This window comes from Mobula hypostoma, chromosome 2 (assembly GCF_963921235.1).
Source record: "Mobula hypostoma chromosome 2, sMobHyp1.1, whole genome shotgun sequence".
In the NCBI taxonomy this organism is placed as follows: Eukaryota; Metazoa; Chordata; class Chondrichthyes; order Myliobatiformes; family Myliobatidae; genus Mobula; species Mobula hypostoma.
In genome coordinates this window covers 138,620,408-138,639,252 of record NC_086098.1, presented here as the reverse complement: position 1 = coordinate 138,639,252, position 18,845 = coordinate 138,620,408, and the positions used below count along the sequence as shown (strand labels likewise).

Here is an 18,845-nt window from a genome sequence, read left to right as displayed (position 1 = left end):
AAAGGTAAAAGGCAACTTCAAATTAGATTGGCCACCGGTGGGCCAATTATAGTTTCTAGCTATCATTTGGTGTTAACTTGTGCAAGGTACACGGAGATCCTATTAAAATACGATAGTTTGCAAAACAAAATATAACACCTTCCCTTCGGTAATTTTATATGACATGACATCTTTGGTAATGCTTGTCTTTATAAACACTAGAGATTCCGCAGCACAACACAAGACATTAGACAAAATGCTGGTGGAACTCAGCAGGTCAGGCGGCGTCTATGGAAAAGAGTAAACTATCGACGTTTCGGGCCGAGACCCTTCTTCGGGACAGGAAAGGAAGAGGGAAGATGCCAGAGCTGGGGGGAGGGAGAAGGGGAACCCTTCATCAGAATTGAACTGAGATCCTCCGGAGGGGTGTGTGTGTGTGCGCGCGTCTTGTATTTGTATAATATTGTTTGTGGCAACGTGGCCAGGTTTTAATAAACTGTTTAAAAGAAAATAAAGTATTCTGGGGTTTTCCTGCTCTGATCGACGTTTCCTTATCTGGACTAGTTCGCAACTTTAAAAGAAAAGCTATAGGAGAAACCACATACTCAACAACGATGCAAAGTTCACTAGGGACTTTGCTACCCGAGAGGAAAAGCACCTTGAACACCTGATGTCTCAAACCTCGCCCTCTCTGAGAAGACCCCAACACGCGGGTTACAAATAAGCCTTTATGAACACGCAGAGATGTTTGACAATACAGTAATTGTTAATCAAATTAAGGAAGCGATGTGAGACATTGATAATGTAAACAGTGGAGTTCGGAGAAGTTTAGCTCAGTTCCTCTAATGCGTTAATTTCTGATTGCACACTCTTCTCAGTATCCCGCCAACCAGGAGAGACAAACCTCTGCACCGTAGAGTCGAAGCTTCCACAGACGTGCCTCTCTTCGCGGACGAATGAATCCTTGCTCCCGCAGAAGTTTCCGGGTTCCGGTGTTCCTCTCGCTGACCTTCCGCCCACGGCAGTTTATTACTTTGCTCACTGTCGCATACGCATTCATGAACCGTGGAGCCGAAATGGTCCCGTCCTGGCCCGGCCCAGCGCCAAGAACCTTGAGCCGAAATGGTCCGATCTCGGCCCAGCGCCAAGCTGCGCCGCTGTGCCCCAGAGTACTCCCCAGCTCATCCCATTTATAGTTCCTGGAGGTCTGGCACGGGTGTGCGGCTATGTCATGTGCCTTTGACTGTCGCCGCAGTCCTCTTGCACTCACAGGCAACGTATACAGGTCCTTCGGCCCATCTAGTGTGTGCTGACCTATTTACACTACACCCATTTTATTCTCCCCACACTCCCATCAACTTCCCTCCAGTGTTCTCCACCCACCTATGTTGTTTGAATTGAATTGAATTTAAATTGACGTCATTACTTACATCCTTCATATACACGAGGAGTAAAAACTCTTTACGTTACGTCTCCGTCTAAACGTGCAATTTATAATAAATGGTATGTACAACGCGATAGTGAATATAACATGGAAATACAGTTGTATCAGCATGAGTTAATCCGTCTGATGGCCTGGTGGAAGAAGCTGTCCCGGAGCCTGTTGGTCCTGGCTTTTATGCTGCGGCACCATTTCCAGGATGGTAGCAGCTGGAACAGTTTGTGGTTGGGGTGACTCAGGTCCCCAATGATCCTTCGGGCCCTTTTTACACACTTTGTCCATGTAAAATGCCCTGAATCATGGAAAGCTCACATCTACAGATACGCCGGGCTGTCCGCACCACTCTCTGCAGAGTTCTCATACCAGGCAGTGATGCAGCCAGTCAGGATGCTCTCAATTGCGCCCCTGTAGATTAGTCAGGGAGAAGGCAGGAGACTGAGGCTGATAGGGAACATGGATCAGCCATGATAAAATGGCAGAGCAGACTCGATGTGCCAAATGGACTAATTCTACTCCTATATCTTATAATAATAATAAATTTTAGAAAAGTAGAAATAGCTACATTAGGAAGATAGACATATTCAATTGCACAAGAGATAACTGGATATTGTATACTGAGTGAATTGAGCAGTATTTTGAAGCTAAAGAAAGATGAGAGCCAGTTCTGCTGAGTGCAATGAGTGGAAAGGCATACAGTTTGCTTAGAAGTTTGACTACTGTACTCCAAGCAATCCAACCGAAATGAGCTTTGTTGGTATCATGCAAGTAATACAGACACATTGAGAGCCGGAACCATTGCTGATGGCAGAGCACTTTAGCTTTCATAAGCAGAATCAAAAAGAAGAGGAGTCCATTCCAGTGCACGTGTCTGAATTGAACAAGTTGTCTGAGCATTGTCAGTTCAGTAATGATGCACTGAGATATCGTTTAGTTTATGGAATCTTACAAGAAAGCATTCAAAATGGCTCCTAACGGAAGCACAACTCACATTTAAAAGAACAGTTGAGATAGCTGTATCAGTGGAAAAGGCAGACAGAGATGAAAGTGAGATGCAGTCAGGAATGAAAGTGAGCGTGAACAAAACTACAACATGTAATCAGAAACCAGCCTGGTTGAAGAAATTGTGTTACCATCATGGCAGGGGCTCATGTACACCAGACCACTGCAGGTTTAAAGGTGAAACTTTCAGAAAATGCAACAAAGTAGGATACATATATAGAGCATGTCAGGCAGAGAAAAATTAATGGACTGCACAGGGAAGAGAAAAAGATAAAAAGTCAAGATGTAGTTTCAAAAAGAGCACTAATTGGCATGCTACTGATGAAAAATCTGATAATGATGAGAGTGACACAGGACTGAGTAGCCTTGAGATCTATGATGTGAAAACTAGCAAGAGACAATCAATACGTAGGAGCGTTTACCAAAAGTGAACGGCAAATTAATTTAAATGGAACTAGATACTGGTTCAGCTATTTTAGCCATTCCACAAAATGTGTTTGAAAGGCATTTCAAAAGATACTGAACTGTATGTAGCCTGCAGAAATCCAACTGAGAACTTATAGTGAAGAAATGATAACTCCTGTGGGTGGGAATGACATTCATAACAGTGAAATACAACAACCAACAAGTCACATTGGACTTGTATGTGGTAAGAAACAGGTGGGCCACTAATGTGGGGCCATGATTTGCAGAGACAACTACAACTTGATTGGAAATCCATCCATGCAAATATCACATCCCCTGCAGTAGAGTCAACTGAAAGTGACTTAAGAAAGACTGGATGAAACCACAGAAGTGTCCAAGGTTGGCACTGAAAAACTCAAATGTATTAAGGGTCTTATAAGAATCAGTCCAAGTAATAATGATCAGTGAGGCACAGAGAATCTGTATTTACCAACAAGGAACCTTTATTACCTCAACTAAAAGCATGTGGGTTCACAAACCAGCTACCTCTGGGCACCGCACTAGAATCTCTGGCCCTCCATGATCAGTGAATGAAGAGAAAAGGTATTACTCGGGTAAGTTGTCTATGCTGGCCAGGCATTCCTCGTAGTCCTGATCTCCACGTGTCTGTGGGGTCCTCCTTATCTGCAATGGTTGGTCTCTGGTTGTTGGAGAGTTATTGCCCCTACGTATTTGGAGCTGCTGACTCTTCTCATGTTCCCTGTCAGTTGAACTGGTGGATCGCCATTCTATTGGCTCAAGGCCACCTGACCTAGCTGGATCACCTCCTTACTGGTTCTTGTCCAGGGTTACAACCAACATTTATCTGCATTCCCTGCCCTTGAGTCATCAAATCAAGTACAGTCTATTTGTAAACTGTAGTTTCTTCTAGCCAACAAGGATAACATAGAGTTAAATGAAAATGCCACACCCAAGTTCTGCAAAGCCCATCCAGTTCCTTATACTGTACCATCTTTGATAAGGTGGTCAGTGAGCTGGACCACATGGAGGTGAAAGGAACTTCTTCCAAGGTTGAATGGAGGCCATGGGTAACACTAGTGGTCTCACTAGTTAAGAAGAGTAGGTCTGTGGGGTTCTGTGGTGACTATAAGGTCACCATCAACCCAGTACTGAGAGTAGATCAATACACTCTGCCCAGCATAGAGGGTAGCTTTGCAAACTTTTATGAAGGGAAACACTTCAGCAGAGTGGACTTACAGATGGAAATGGAAGAAGAGTCCAAAGTGCTTCTCACCATAAACATTCACAAAGGGGTTTATTGCTATAATAGGTTTATTTTTTGGAGCAGAATCTGCACCTGCCCTCTGGCAGAAAGCTATAGACCAGGTACTGCAAGGTTGCTCAGATGCTCAGTTACCATTGTTACCTATGAGGATGACAAAGACCATCTCCAAAATCTCAAGATGGTGTTAAAAAGATTAAAGTCTTGTGGCCTTAGAGCACGATGCAATAATTGTGAATCCTGTAAACCAAGCATCACTTGCTGGGGTCACACCATTGATGCACAAGAATTACACAAGTGTGCAGAGAAAATTCAAGCAGTGGTGGATGCCCCAAGGCCAAAGGACATGTCACAGTTGCAGTCCTTTTTAGGACTTGTCCCGCTAAATTTGGCTACTGTACTCTACCCCTTGAACTAATTTCTACTGATCGGGAAGAAATAGCAATGGACAAAGCAGTGTGGGGTGGTTTTCAAAAAGGGAAAGGAAATGGTGATATCAGAGACTGTACTCACACATTATGATCCACATCATCCAGTGAAGCTTGCCTGTGATGCCTCACCTTATGATAATGGTGCAGTCATGTCTCATGTTGTGCATGATGAAAGTGAATGGTCCATAGCCTTTGCAGACACTGGCTTACAGATGCAGAGAAAAAAATACACACAGAATTGCAGAGAGGCCTTAAGTCTGATTTGGGGTGTAGAACATTTCAACCAGTACTTGTCTGGGAGAGAGTTTACCCTCATTACTGATCATCAATCACTAGTGTCCATTTTTAATCCACAGAAAGGCGTCCCGCTAACTGAACAGCACAAATGCAGAGATGGGCTCTGTTTCTTGGAGGACACAGTTACAAGATGGAATTCAAGAGGACGACTAATCATGGGAATGCTGATGGGGTGAGGCAGAGGCAGAAATAGGGAGGAGTTACAGGGAGATAGTCACCCCTAAGGGTCAGGAGACAGGTAGCTGGGTGACTGTCAGGAGAGGGAAGGGGAATAGACAGAATGAGCAGAGAACCCCTGTGGCCGTTCCCACCAATAATAAGTACATTGTTTTGGATACTGTTGATAAGGATGACCTACCAGGGACAAGTTGCAGAGGTTGTGTCTCTGGCACCGAGATGGGACCCTCAACTCAGAAGGGAAGGAGGGAAAAGAGGAGACCAGTAGTGATAGGGGTTTCGATAGTTAGGGGGACAGATAAAAGGTTCTGTGGAAGAGATCGAGAGTCCCAGATGGTCTGTTGCCTCCCTGGTGCCAAGGTCCACGATATCTCGGATCGAGTCCTCAGTACTCTCAAGAGGGAGGGTGAGCAGTCAGATGTCGTGGTCCATGTAGGGACCAATGACGTGGGTAGGAAGAGTGAGGAGGTCCTGAAAGGTGAGTTTAGGGAGTTAGGCGCCAAGTTAAGGGACAGGACCTCCAGAATAGCAATCTCAGGATTGCTACCAGTGCCACGTGCAGGCAGGTTTAGAAATAGTAAGATAGCACAGCCCAACACGTGGCTGAAGACATGGTGCAGGAGGAAGGGCTTCAGATTTATAGATAATTGGGCAGTTTTCCAGGGAAGGTGGGATCTGTTCCGGCGGGGCAGTCTACATCTGAACTGGAGGGGGACAAATATTCTTGCAGGTAGATTTGCTAGAGAGGCTCCGGTGGATTTAAACTAGATACGAGGGGAGAAGGGAACCAGAGTGTAGGAACAGATGTAGGGAAGAAGGAAGAAAAAGAAAATAGTAAACTTGTTTGCACCATTAGTGATAAACAGAGAGTAAGAGGTGGAAAATTTCTTAAATGCATTTATTTTAATGCTAGGAGCATTATAAGAAAGGTGGAGGAGCTTAAAGCATGGATTGATACCTGGAAGTATGATGTGGTAGCTATTAGTGAAACATGGTTACAGGAGAGGTGTGATTGGCAACTAAATATTCTTGGAATTAATTGCTTCAGGTGTGTTAGAATCGGAGGGACAAGAGGGGGAAGTGTTACATTGCTTGTCAGAGAAAATATTACAGCGGTGGTTTGGCAGGATAGATTAGAGGGCTCATCTAGGGAAGCTATTTGGGTGGAACTGAGAAATGGGAAAGGTGTAATAACTCTTATGGGGTAGTATTATAGACCACCAAATGGGGAGCAAGAGTTGGAGGAGCAAATTTGTAAGGAGATAGCAGATATTTGTAGTAAGCACAAGGTTGTGATTGTGGGAGATTTTAATTTTCCACACATAGACTGGGAAGCCCATACTGTAAAAGGGCTGGACGGTTTGGAGTTTGTAAAATGTGTGCAGGATAGTTTTTTGCAGCAATACATAGAGGTACCAACTAGAGAAGGGGCAGTGTTGGATCTCCTGTTAGGGAATGAGATAGGGCAGGTGACAGAGATACTTGTTGGAGAGCACTTCGGGTCCAGTGATCACAATGCTATTATTCTCAATATAATTATGGAGAAGGATAGGTCTGGACCCAGGGTTGAGATTTCTGATTAGAGAAAGGCTAACTTTGAGGAGATGCAAAAAGATTTAGAACGAGTGGATTGGGATAACTTGTTTTATGGGAATAATGTAATAGAGAAATGGAGGTCATTTAAAGGTGAAATTTTGAGAGTACAGAATCTTTATGTTCCTGTTAGGATGAAAGGAAAGGTTAAAAGTTTGACAGAGCCATTGTTTTCAAGGGATATTGGAAACTTGGTTTGGAAAAAGAGAGGGATCTTCAATAAATATAGGCAGCATGGAGTAAATGAGGTGCTCGAGGAATATAATGAATGTAAAAAGAATCTTAAGAAAGAAATTAAAAAAGCTAAAAGAAGCTATGAGGTTGCTTTGGCAAGTAAGGTGAAAATAAATCCCAAAGGTTTCTACCATTATATTAACAGCAAAAGGATAGTGAAGGATAAGATTGGTCCCTTAGAGAATCAGAGTGGACAGCTATATGTGGAGCCAAAAGAGATGGGGGAGATTCTGAACAATTTATTTTCTTCGGTATTCACTAAGGAGAAGGACATTGAATTGTGTAAGATAAGGGAAATAGGTAGGGAAGTTATGGAAACTATGATGATTAAAGAAGAGGAAGTACTGGAGCTTTTAAGGAATATAAAAGTGGATAAGTCTCCGGGTCCTGACAGGATATTCCCTGGGACCTTAAGGGAAATTAGTGTGGAAATAGCAGGGGCTCTGACAGAAATATTTCAAATGTCATTAGAAATGGGCATGGTGCCGGAGGATTGACGTATTGCTCTTGTTGTTCCATTGTTTAAAAAGGGTTCTAAGGGTAAATCTAGCAATTATCGGCCTGTGAGTTTGACGTCAGTGGTGGGTAAATTGATGGAAAGTATTCTTAGGGATGGTATATATAATTATCTGGATAGACAGGGTCTGATTAGGAACAGTCAACATGGATTTGTGCATGGAAGGTCATGCATGACAAATCTTATTGAATTTTTTGAAGAGGTTACTAGGAGAGTTGACGAGAGTAAGGCTGTGGATGTTGTCTATGGACTTCAGTAAGGCCTTTGACAAGGTCCCACATGGAAGGTTAGTTAGGAAGGTTCAATCGTTAGGTATTAATATTGAAGTAGTAAAATGGATTCAGCAGTGGCTGGATGGGAGATGCCAGAGAGTAGTGGTGGATAACTGTCAGATTGGATGTCGGTGACTAGTGGTGTGCCTCAGGGATCTGTAATGGGTCCAATGTTACTTGTCATATACATTAATGATCTGGATGATGGGGTGGTAAATTGGATGGGTGAGTATGCAGATGATACTAAGATAGGTGCAGTTGTGGATAATTAAGTAGGCTTTCAAAGCTTGCAGAGAGATTTAAGCCAGTTAGAAGAGTGGGCCGAAAGATGGCAGATGGAGTTTGATGCTGATAAATGTGAGGTGTTACATTTTGGTAGGACTAATCAAAATAGGACATACATGGTAAATGGTAGGCCATTAAAGAATGCTTTAGAACAGGGGGATCTAGGAATAATGGTGCATAGTTCCCCAAAGGTGGAATCTCATGTGGATAGGGTGGTGAAGAAAGCTTTTGGTATGCTGGCCTTTATAAATCAGAGCATTGAGTATAGGAGTTGGGATGTAATGTTGAAATTGTACAAGGCATTGGTGAAGCCAAATTTGGAGTATTGTGTACAGTTTTGGTCACCGAATTATAGGAAAGATGTCAACAAAATAGAGAGAATACAGAGAAGATTTACTAGAATGTTACCTGGGTTTCATCTCCTAAGTTACAGAGAAAGGTTGAACAAGTTGAGTCTTTATTCTTTGGAACGTAAAAGGTTGAGGGGGGACTTGATAGAGATATTTAAAATTATGAGGGGGATAGATAGAGTTGACGTGGATAGGCTTTTTCCATTGAGAGTGGAGGAGATTCAAACAAGAGGACATGAGTTGAGAGTTAAAGGGCAAAAGTTTAGGGGTAACACGAGGGTGAACTTCTTTACTCAGAGAGTGGTAGCTGTGTGGAACGAGCTTCCAACAGAAGTGGTTGAGGCAGGTTCCATGGTGTTGTTTAAAGTTAAATTGGATAGATATATGAACAGGAAAGGAATGGAGGGTTATGGGCTGAGTGCAAGTCGGTGGGACTAGGTGAGAGTAAGAGTTCATCACGGACTAGAAGGGCGGAGATGGCCTGTTTCCAAGCTGTAATTGTTATATGGTTATATGGAGTGTTCTGTTTATCATTGGAAAAGGCAATACCTGAAAAATTTATAAAAGAGGACACTCCTCTTGACATATTCTCCCTAACGCAAATCGAAATTCTCCCTGTTACAGCAGAGACGATCTGAAGGGAAACTAGGAAAGACTCCACACTGTCTCAGGTCTACGTAGCAGCCCAAGATGGCTGAAATGTGCAGCAGAAATCCCAATTACTCCATTTTTACCAGTGCCAGGACGAACTTGCACTTGATGGGAGTTGCCTTATATGGGGATTGAGAGTTGTTGTACCATCCAAGCTGAGAGCCAAAGTGTTGGAGGAGCCACATGAAAGTCATCTAGGCGTGGTCAAAATGAAAGCGTTGGCTTGTAGCTTTGTCTGGTGGCCTGGGACAGATAACGGATCAAGCAGCTTGCCCTGCACTGTTTGGGATGCCAGCATGTCCAGAAGATGCCAAGAGCAGTGCCCCTAGAGGCAGAGGATTCATATGGATTTTGCCAGACCATCCATGGGCATAAATTTCTAGGTAGTAGGTGATGCAGCTACAAAACGGCCAGAAGTGCTTCCCAATGACCTCCACTACAGCCTCGCATACTGCTGATGTGCTGAGAAGCCTCTTCTCAAGGTCTGGTGTTACAGACATTTAATCAGTGACAATAGACCGCAGTTTGTGGGGGAACAGTTTCAGTCATTCCTGAAAATGAATGAAAGAAGACATATTACACGTGCACCATACTACCCAGCGTCAAGTGGCTTGGTGGAAAGATTTGTCTGAAGTCTAAAGAACAATTGCAAGGATGTCAGCAGAGCACACTACAATGACACCAAATCAGAAGCTCACCAATTTCCTCCTTGTATATCATAATGCAGCACACTCCACAACCAACTACTCACCAGCTATGCTGTTCCTGGATTATCCCTTGAGCTCATACTGGGATCTTTTCAAACCCAATCTTAGAAGGAATATGCAACTGAGAGAAATTAAGGGCTCCTCAAACAAGGAGGTTCTGTATTTCATTCTTGGACAAACATTCCTGGCAAGGGACTACGGAGGTGATTAAAAGTGGGTAAATGCAGAAGTGGGCCACTATCCTACACAGTGGGGACTGCACTTGATGTCATCTGGAGACGAAACATCGATCAGCTGAGGAGAGTGGAGTCAATTATTGGAGAAGATGGGTGTCCAGAGCTGTCAGAAGCACTTCTTCCAGTCCCAGAGTCAACTCCCACAACCACCACGGTGGAGGTCCCAGAATCTGAGATAGTTTCAGAGCCACAAGTCCCACCTGCCAAACAGAGTGATCCCCCCACACCCACACCTGTCAGAAAATAAGTCATCCGACAAGAGTAAGAAATCCTCCACAGGGACTATGTCTTCAGGCCTAAATGGGACAAATGAAAATTGACCATGCTGTGGATGTCCATATAGTAGTTGTATTACATAGCATACTGTGTGTGTACGGTATATACGTATATACACACACACACACACACCATATATATAAGTTGAGATGCATTCTACATTGAGTTCAAGTTCATAGCTAAGCAGGGTGTAGTGTTGTGTATTTAGCATTTGAATAATATTGTAAATATATTGTTTAATTAAGCATTTTTTTGCTTAGATAATTAATTGTGGGTTACAAGTCAATTATATGTGAATGCCATACGTCATTACGCCACAATGTGTGTAGCTCACTAAAGCATAAGTGGAGCATCACGTTATCCCCAAGCTCCCGTGTCTTTCTTTTGATCAGTTTTATGCTTTGGAGTTACAAATTATAAGAACCTACACACTAGGGACAATTTCAGTGGCTGACTAACCTACTATTATTCTAGATCTAAGTTATCCCTCTCCCTAGTCTTTCGGGCAGGCTGCCAAAGGAGGTTTACCATCGATATTTATTGCTTATTTATTTATTTTTTATTACTATTATCATCTCTTTCTTTTTTGCACAGTTTGTCTTTTGCACACTGGTTGAACGCCCAATTTGATGCAGCCAATGGTTGATTCTATTATGGTTATTATTCTGTTATGGATTTATTGAGTATGCCTGCAAGAAAATGAATCTCAGGGTTGTAAATGGTGACATATATGTATTTGCATAATAAACTTACTTTGAACTTTGAGAGGCAATTTATCTCTGCCTTTGATCAGAATTCCCACACACCTTCTCTTTTTGTTAGAAGTATTCTCCCCTTCCTCCACTTTGGCAATATAATTTAATGCCAGTACTTCCCTTAAGTTCCTTTCATGTCCTGAAAATGCCTCCTTTTTGCCACATTCATAGTGTTCACAAGTAGAAGGTTACCTCAAAACATAGATTCATATAACTTGTTTGACTTTCTTGTAAAAATATTATTCCAAACTCAATGTCACTAATCATTGCTTTCTGTTCTTTTTTATGGCTTTGACTGAGAAATTGTTTTTTCTGGATTCTTCGTTTGTTTTAATCAGCAGGGAGGAAAATGCCTGGACAAGATAACATACCCTGGGTGGAATCATGAAACTTCCGAAAATCCTTCTCTTTATATTCAATGGAATTGTCAAGCATTGTCGAACCATTAAGTGAAATAAAAGTTATTTTTAGGTGGGAGAGACCCTCATTTTTTGCCCTACTTAAACAAACTTGTTTTCTTTGTTTCCCAGTTATGAAGAATAATTCCCAGACTCAAAATATTAACCCTATTTTTCTCTCCTTTTAAGCTGACTAACCTGTTTAGTGTTTCCAGCATTTTAATCTTTTGTCTATGTTTTATGATGAAAAAAGTGATGATTAAAGCAGAGGAGCAGGAGGCAATCACATCCTTAGTAAAAATTACAGTTTTACATCTTATTTAAGATTTTGGACAGAACCTAAGGCAGAGACTGAGGGAAGAACCGATAGACAATTTACAGGATTATGAGAAGCATAGCTGGTATCCTTTTCCTGGAGTCAAATACAAGTGAGCATGCTGTGTGGCTAGGCATAGCTCAAATGCCATCTATCAATTTTCTGATTGTTGACAGAATTTCAGACGGACACGAGAGGGCGTACAGGAGCGATTTATACCAACTTAGTGGAGTGGTGTCACAGCAACAACTGTGCACTCATTGTCAGCAAGACCAAAGAGCTGATTGTGGGCTTCAGAAAGGGTAAGATGAGGGAAAACAAACCAGTCCTCATAGAGGGATCAGAAGTGGAAAGAGTGAGCAATTTCAAGTTCCCAGGTGTCAATATCTCTGAGGATCTAACCTGGTCCCAACATATCGATGCAACTATAAAGAAGACAAGGCAGTGTCTACATTTCTTTAGACGTTTGAGGAGATTTGATTTGTCACCTAAAACATTTGAAAACTTCTACAGGTGTACCTCAGAGAGCATTCTGACTGGCTGCATCTCCATCTGGTATGGGGGTGGGGGGGAGTGTCTAATGCACAGGACTGAAGTAAGCTGCAGAGAGTTGTAAAAATATCAGCTCCATCATGCGTACTAGCCTACGTAGTATCCAAGACATCATCAAGGAGTGGTGCCTCAGAAAAGCGGTTTTCATCAACAAGGACCCCCACCACCCAGGACATGCCCTCTTCTCATTGGAAGGCACACACTCAGTGATTCAGGAACAGCTTCTTCCCCTCTGACATCCGATTTCTAAATGAACATCAAACTCGTGAACACTACCTCTCTACTTTTTTTGTAATTTCTGTTTTTGCACTACTTATCTTAATTGAACTATTTAACATACATCCGTATATATACTTCCTTTAATTCAGTTTTGATGGTTTATATATCATGTTTTGCATTGTACTGCTGCCGCAAAGTTAACAAATCTCACGACACATGCTGGTGATATTAAACATGATTCTGATTTAAAGTGATTGGGGGTGGGGGTTCAAAGGAGATGTGTAGGGCAAGTTTTGTTTGAAAAGAGTGGTGCATTTTAGAAACTCTTAGATAAGGCCCATGAATGTGCAGACAGCGGCGGGATAGTGGGCTCAGCACACAGCCCTGGGGGGACAGTCGTGTTGGGGATGATGGGGAGGGAGGAGAGGTTGAGGGTCCTGCCTATCTGAAGTCTTTCGGTTAGAAAGACCAGCACCCAGCACCAGCAGAAAGATAAAATATCCTTAGCTTAATTAGTTTGGCACAAGATCCAGGGTCGAAGGGCAGGTTCCTGAGAAGTACTGAACTATGTTTTATGATATCAGTGCCACATTGAAAGCCAACATGTAGCAGTTCTGACTGAAATGATCTGAACAGAAATGACAATGTGAGTCATGGAAATTTACAACAAAAGGAGTGAAAATTCTGCTAATGTGGGAGGTTTAGTACATTTATGTTGGAGATCTGGACTGCATTTTCAGAGAATATGATGAAGGGATTCTTTCCTGTGTTTTAAATTTTCATTTAGTTGTAGATGAACTGCAAAACAATGACAAAACTCACCACACATCACACCACGGGATGTTCAAAGTCAAAGCAACACACACACACACACACACACACACACACACACAAAATGTCGGAGGAACTCAGCAGATTGAAGACTCAGGATTGCTTAATGTCATTTCCCATCCACAAGTGTAAGGGAGAACAAAATAATCATTAATCTGGATCCAATACAAAGAATACAATCAAAATACACACTAAAAATATAAATACCTAAGACAGATTATATACGAAGATTGATTATATGTCCAAATAGAGACACCAGGTGCTATATAAAGTGACGGATGAGAAATATCAAATTGGAGGTGGAGGTGTTGATCAGCTTTACTGCTTGGGGAAAGTGACTGTTTTTGAGGCTGGTGGTCTTGGTGCGAACGCTGTTTAGCCTCTTCCCTGAAGGGCGTGGGACAAACAGTCAATGAGCAGAGTGGGTGGGATCCTTTATGATGTTACTGGCCCTTTTCCAGCACCTTTCTGTATACCTGTCCTTGATGGCAGACAAGCTGGTGCCAGTGATGCACTGGGCAGTTTTGACTACCCGTCGGAGAGTCCTTCTGTCTGCTGCAGTGCAGTTTCCATACCAAGCTGTGGTGTAGAATAACGTGAGTATGGATGTGCAAAGTCCAGCTCTCTTCAGCCTCCTTATAAAGTAGAGGTGTTGGTGATCTTTCTGAACTGTGTTCTGGGAATATGAGAGGTTGTGTGTGAGGTGTTCACTCCCAGGAGTTTGAAACTGTTGTGCCGCCAATGTAAAGTGGGGTGTGAATGGTGCAAGTCCTCCTGAAGTCCATAACCATCTCCTTTGTCTTGCTGACAATAAGGAAGAGGTAATTTTCCTGGCACCAGGCCTCAACCTCTTCCTTCTCCTCTCTGTAGGCCACCTCATCGTTGTTGGTGATGGGGCCCACCACTGTTGTGTCATCAACGAACTTGGCAATGGGATTGCTCAGGTGTTTGGCTGTCCAGCCACAGGTGAGCAGAGCGTACAGCAGTGGGCTCAGCACACAGCCCTGGGGGGACAGTCGTGTTGGGGATGATGGGGAGGGAGGAGCGGTTGAGGGTCCTGACTATCTGAAGTCTTTCGGTTAGAAAGACCAGCACCCAATTGCACTGTGGTGTATTTAGACCGAGGACTGGGAGTTTGATCACCAAGGTAAGTGGGCTGGTAGTGTTGAATTCTGAACTGAGATCCAGAAACAGCGTTTTGGCACTTGTCCTTGTTTTCTAGATGTGCCAGGACCAGGTGAGTGACAGATGCCATGGCATCTGTCGTAGAGTGGTTCTGTCGGTAAGCATATTGGAGTGTCCAGTGTGGCAGGAATGAAGTTTGTAATGTGTGACATTATCAGCTATTCAAAGCACTTCAGGATGATTAGCGTCAGTGCCACTGAGCTCCAGTCAGTTCATTCTGAAGGTGTTAGAGTTCTTTGGAACAGGGATGATGATAGTTGATTTAAAACCTGAATGAGGGAAGTGTTGAAGATGCTCATGAAGATGTCGGTGAGCTGGTGTGCGCACTCCCTTAGTTCTCGGCCTGGGATGTAACCTGGCCCGGCCACCTTACGGTGATTGACTCTTGCAAAGTCCTTCTCATTTCTGCTGCTGTCACAGATACTGGCTACTTACCGGGGAGGGGAGTAGCTTTTGTGACTGGTGTTGTGTTGCAGAGCTCAAAGCATGCAAAAAGAGTCATTTAGAGCATCGGGGAGGGAAGCAACGCTGGTACAGTCAATGCTGTTTTCCCCTTGTGTAGTCAATAATACCCTTGATGCCCTGCCACATACGCAGGAGGTCATTATCTGACAGCCAGTCCTGAATCTTGCGTGCATTGGCAGTCTTTGCCCTCTTAATGCCTAAATTGAGGGTTCTTTTGGCTGCTTGAGGAGCTGTTCTTTCAACGGCTTGAAGGCAGCGTCCTGGACTTTTAGTAGGGAGCTCACCTCAGTGTTCAGGCAGCACCTATGGATATGAATAAACAGTCGATGTTTTGGGATGAGACCCTTCCTCAGGACTGGAAAGGAAGGGGGCATAAACCAGAATAAGAAGGTGGGGATGAGGAGGAGGAGTGCATGTTGGAAGGTGATAGGTGAAGCCAGGCAAATGGGGGAGGGGGGAATGAAGTGAGAAGCTGGGAAGTGATTGGTGGAAAAGGTAAAGGGCTGAAGAAGAAGGAATCTGATAGGACAGGAGAAAGGGAAGGAGGAGGGGCACTGGAGAAGATGATAGGCAGGTAAGGAGAGACGAGGCAAAGGGGGGCAGAGTGGGGAATTGAAAAAGAAGGAAGGGGCTGGGAGTTAAATTACAGGAAGTTGTAGAATTTGATGTTCACTCCATCAGGTTAGAGGCTACCCAGATGGAATAGGAGGCGTTGCTACTCCAACCCGAGAGTGGCCTCATCATGGCAGCAGAGAAGGCCATGGACTGACATGCAGGAATTGGAATGGGGACCGGAATTAAAGTGGTCAGCCATTGGGAAATCCTGCTTCTTGCAGATGAAGCAAAGGTGCTCAACAAATTGGCCCCCCAATTTACGCCGGGTCTCACCAGTACAGAGGAGGCAATACTGGGGGCACTGGACACAGTAGAAGACCCTGACAGATTCGCAGGTGAAGTGTTGCCTCAAGGTCTGTTTGGGACCTCGAATGGAGGTGAGGGAGGAGGTGAATGAGTAGGTGCAGCATTTCAGTCTCTTGCAGGGGTAGGTGCTAGTAGGGAGGTTAGTGGGGAGGGACATTGGGCGAGGGAATCACGGAGGGAGAAAGCAGAGAGTGGGGGGTGGTAAAGGTGTGTTTGGTGACAGGGCCCCATTGAAGCCGGCAGAAGCTGCGGAGACCGATGTGCTGCTTGCGGAGACTCGCGGGGTGGTAGGTGAGGACAAGAGGCACCTTATCCCTGTTCATACGGCGGGAAGATAGGGTGAGTGCGGATGCCAGGGAACTGGAGCAGATGCAGGCGAGATCTGCAACAATGGTGGAGGAAGGGAAACCCCCATGCTTTGAAGAAGAGGGACGACAGAAAGCCTCGTCCTGGAAGAGACACGACGGTGGTGCCAAGTCAAAGTCAGAGGGGTACCATGGTGGTGTAATGGAGCCCGGGGAATTCCGGAGGTTGGAGTTCATTTCCAGCACTGTTTAGGTAAGGAGTCTCTGGACGTGGAATGTGCGCTCTGGGTTCCTCACACAGTCCAGTCCAAGTTAACCGAATAGGTTAACTGGCCATTGCAAATTGCCCTGTGATTAGGTTAGGGTTAAACTGGGTTTGTCAGGGGTTGCTGGTGCGGTGTGGGTCAAAAGTCCAGGAGGCCCTACCCTGTGTTGTCTCACTAAATAAATAAATAGACAAATAGAAATAAATTATTGTCATAGAACATAGAACATAGAATAGTACAGCACAGTACAGGCCCTTTGGCCCACAATGTTGTGCCGACCCTCAAATCCTGCCTCCCATATAACCCTCCACCTTAAATTCCTCCATATACCTGTCTAGCAGCCTCGTAAATTTCACTAGTGTATCCGCCTCCACCACTGACTCAGGCAGTGCATTACACGCACCAACCACTCTCTGAGTAAAAATCCTTCCTCTAACATCCCCCTCGAACTTCCCACCCCTTACCTTAAAGCCATGTCCTCTTATATTGAGCAGTGGTGCCCTGGGGAAGAGGCGCTGGCTGTCCACTATCTATTCCTCTTAATATCTTGTACACCTCTAGCATGTCTCCTCTCATCCTCCTTCTCTCCAAAGAGTAAAGCCCTAGCTCCCTTAATCTCTGCTCATAATGCACACTCTCTAAACCAGGCAGCATCCTGCTAAATCTCCTCTGTACCCTTTCCAATGCTTCCACATCCTTCCTATAGTGAGGCGACCAGAACTGGACACAGTACTCCAAGTGTGGCCTAACCAGAGTTTTATAGAGCTGCACCATTACATCGCGACTCCTAAACTCTATCCCTTGACTTATGAAAGCTAACACCCCATAAGCTTTCTTAACTACCCTATCCACCTGTGAAGCAACTTTCAGGGATCTGTGGACATGTACCCTGAGATCCCTCTGCTCCTCCACACTACCAAGTATCCTGCCATTTACTTTGTACTCTGCCTTGGAGTTTGTCCTTCCAAAGTGTACCACCTCACACTTCTCGGGGTTGAACTCCATCTGCCACTTCTCAGCCCACTTCTGCATCCTATCAATATCTCTCTGCAATCTTTGACAATCCTCTACACTATCCACAATGCCACCAACTTTTGTGTTGTCTGCAAACTTGCCAACCCACCCTTCTACCCCCACATCCAGGTCTTTAATAAAAATCACGAAAAGTAGAGGTCCCAGAACTGATCCTTGTGGGACACCACTAGTCACATCCCTCCAATCCAAATGTACTCCCTCCACCACGACCCTCTGCTTTCTGCAGGTGAGCCAATTCTGAATCCATCTAGCCAAACTTCCCTGGATCCCAAGCCTTCAGACATTCTGAATAAGCCTACCATGTGAAACCTTGTTAAATGCCTTACTAAAATCCATGTAGATCACATCCACTGCACTACCCTCATCTATATGCCTTGTCATGTACCCCGTAACTGGGTTGCCAAACCAGCAGAAATGGATCACTCAGTTGGAGTCTGGATTACTGGAACTAAGAAAGTTTTATTAAAGAAATAAGCAACACAGTACTCTAATAGTAAGGATATAAATGCAACAGGTTAGCAATGAATAAACACACACATGTACACAGAACTAGGATAATAGGGTCAATCAAGGTCTATCGCAGTCTAGGGGTAAAATGATCAATCACAAGTGACAGAGTTCAATTTAGTTCAGTTCGCAGTAATCGCTGTAGTGCCGTTGAAGAGAGAGAGAACGAATGAATATTCAAATCGGATTCCAAACAGACCTTCGATATTCCTCGCAGTTAGCTTTCGGGCAAGCCCTTTGTAATGTCTTCTGAGGTCACCAACTGTGACCCCTCCGTTGCAGATACGATCATTCTTCTGCGGTGAACCCGGCACCCAGGCAAGGGCGGACACACACAACAAGTTCCCGCCGACCGTATCTTTCCACCCTGTGCGTCTATGGCTGGTCCTGCGATCAGACCTCCAAAACTTCCACCAACTTGTGGGGGCACACCGCTTCCAGGGTCTCGTTACCTCGTGGTGTCGTGAGTGGTGTCTGTTGCCTTAGCGAACCTGTCCCTTTTTATCCCCCCTTCTGGGGTATCGCCTGTCCATCAGACTTCAAACAGTTCAGGGTTCAAAGCAGCCGGTCTTGACAATACTCAGACCGGTGTCTCCTTCCGTTAAACTCTCTCGTCTCTTCATTAACATTTCCAAATGCTGCTCCATTGTCTTACTTATCTCTCTCTCCTGAAGACAGGTGGCAGATCAACTGTTGATCCCACTGGTGCTAGCACAGGGCAGTTAACATCTTAGTCTATGTGTACTTTTGTAACCCTCTTTTGTCACAGCCTGGTCAGCTCCTCAAAGAACTCTATTAGGCTTGTTAGACACGATCTGCCCTTCACAAAGCCATGCTGACTGTCCCTGATCAAACCATGATTCTCTAAATGCCCGTGGATCCTATCTCTAAGAATCTTTTCCAACAACTTTCCCACCACAGACGTAAGGCTCACTGGTCTATAATTACCCGGACTATC

At 44.3% G+C, this 18,845-nt stretch overlaps 1 protein-coding gene across 1 annotated transcript in view; it reads right to left on the bottom strand.

Moving 5' to 3' along the window:
- ddo (D-aspartate oxidase) overlaps positions 1–1,106 on the bottom strand; it is a 75,386-nt gene extending 74,280 nt beyond the window's left edge. Inside the window, exon 1 of the mRNA XM_063040768.1 lies at positions 884–1,106. Within this exon, the coding sequence (XP_062896838.1) occupies positions 884–1,039 (156 nt within the window). The 5' untranslated portion in view covers positions 1,040–1,106. The remainder of the gene's footprint in view (positions 1–883) is intronic.
- Between the last annotated feature and the right edge of the window lie 17,739 nt (positions 1,107–18,845).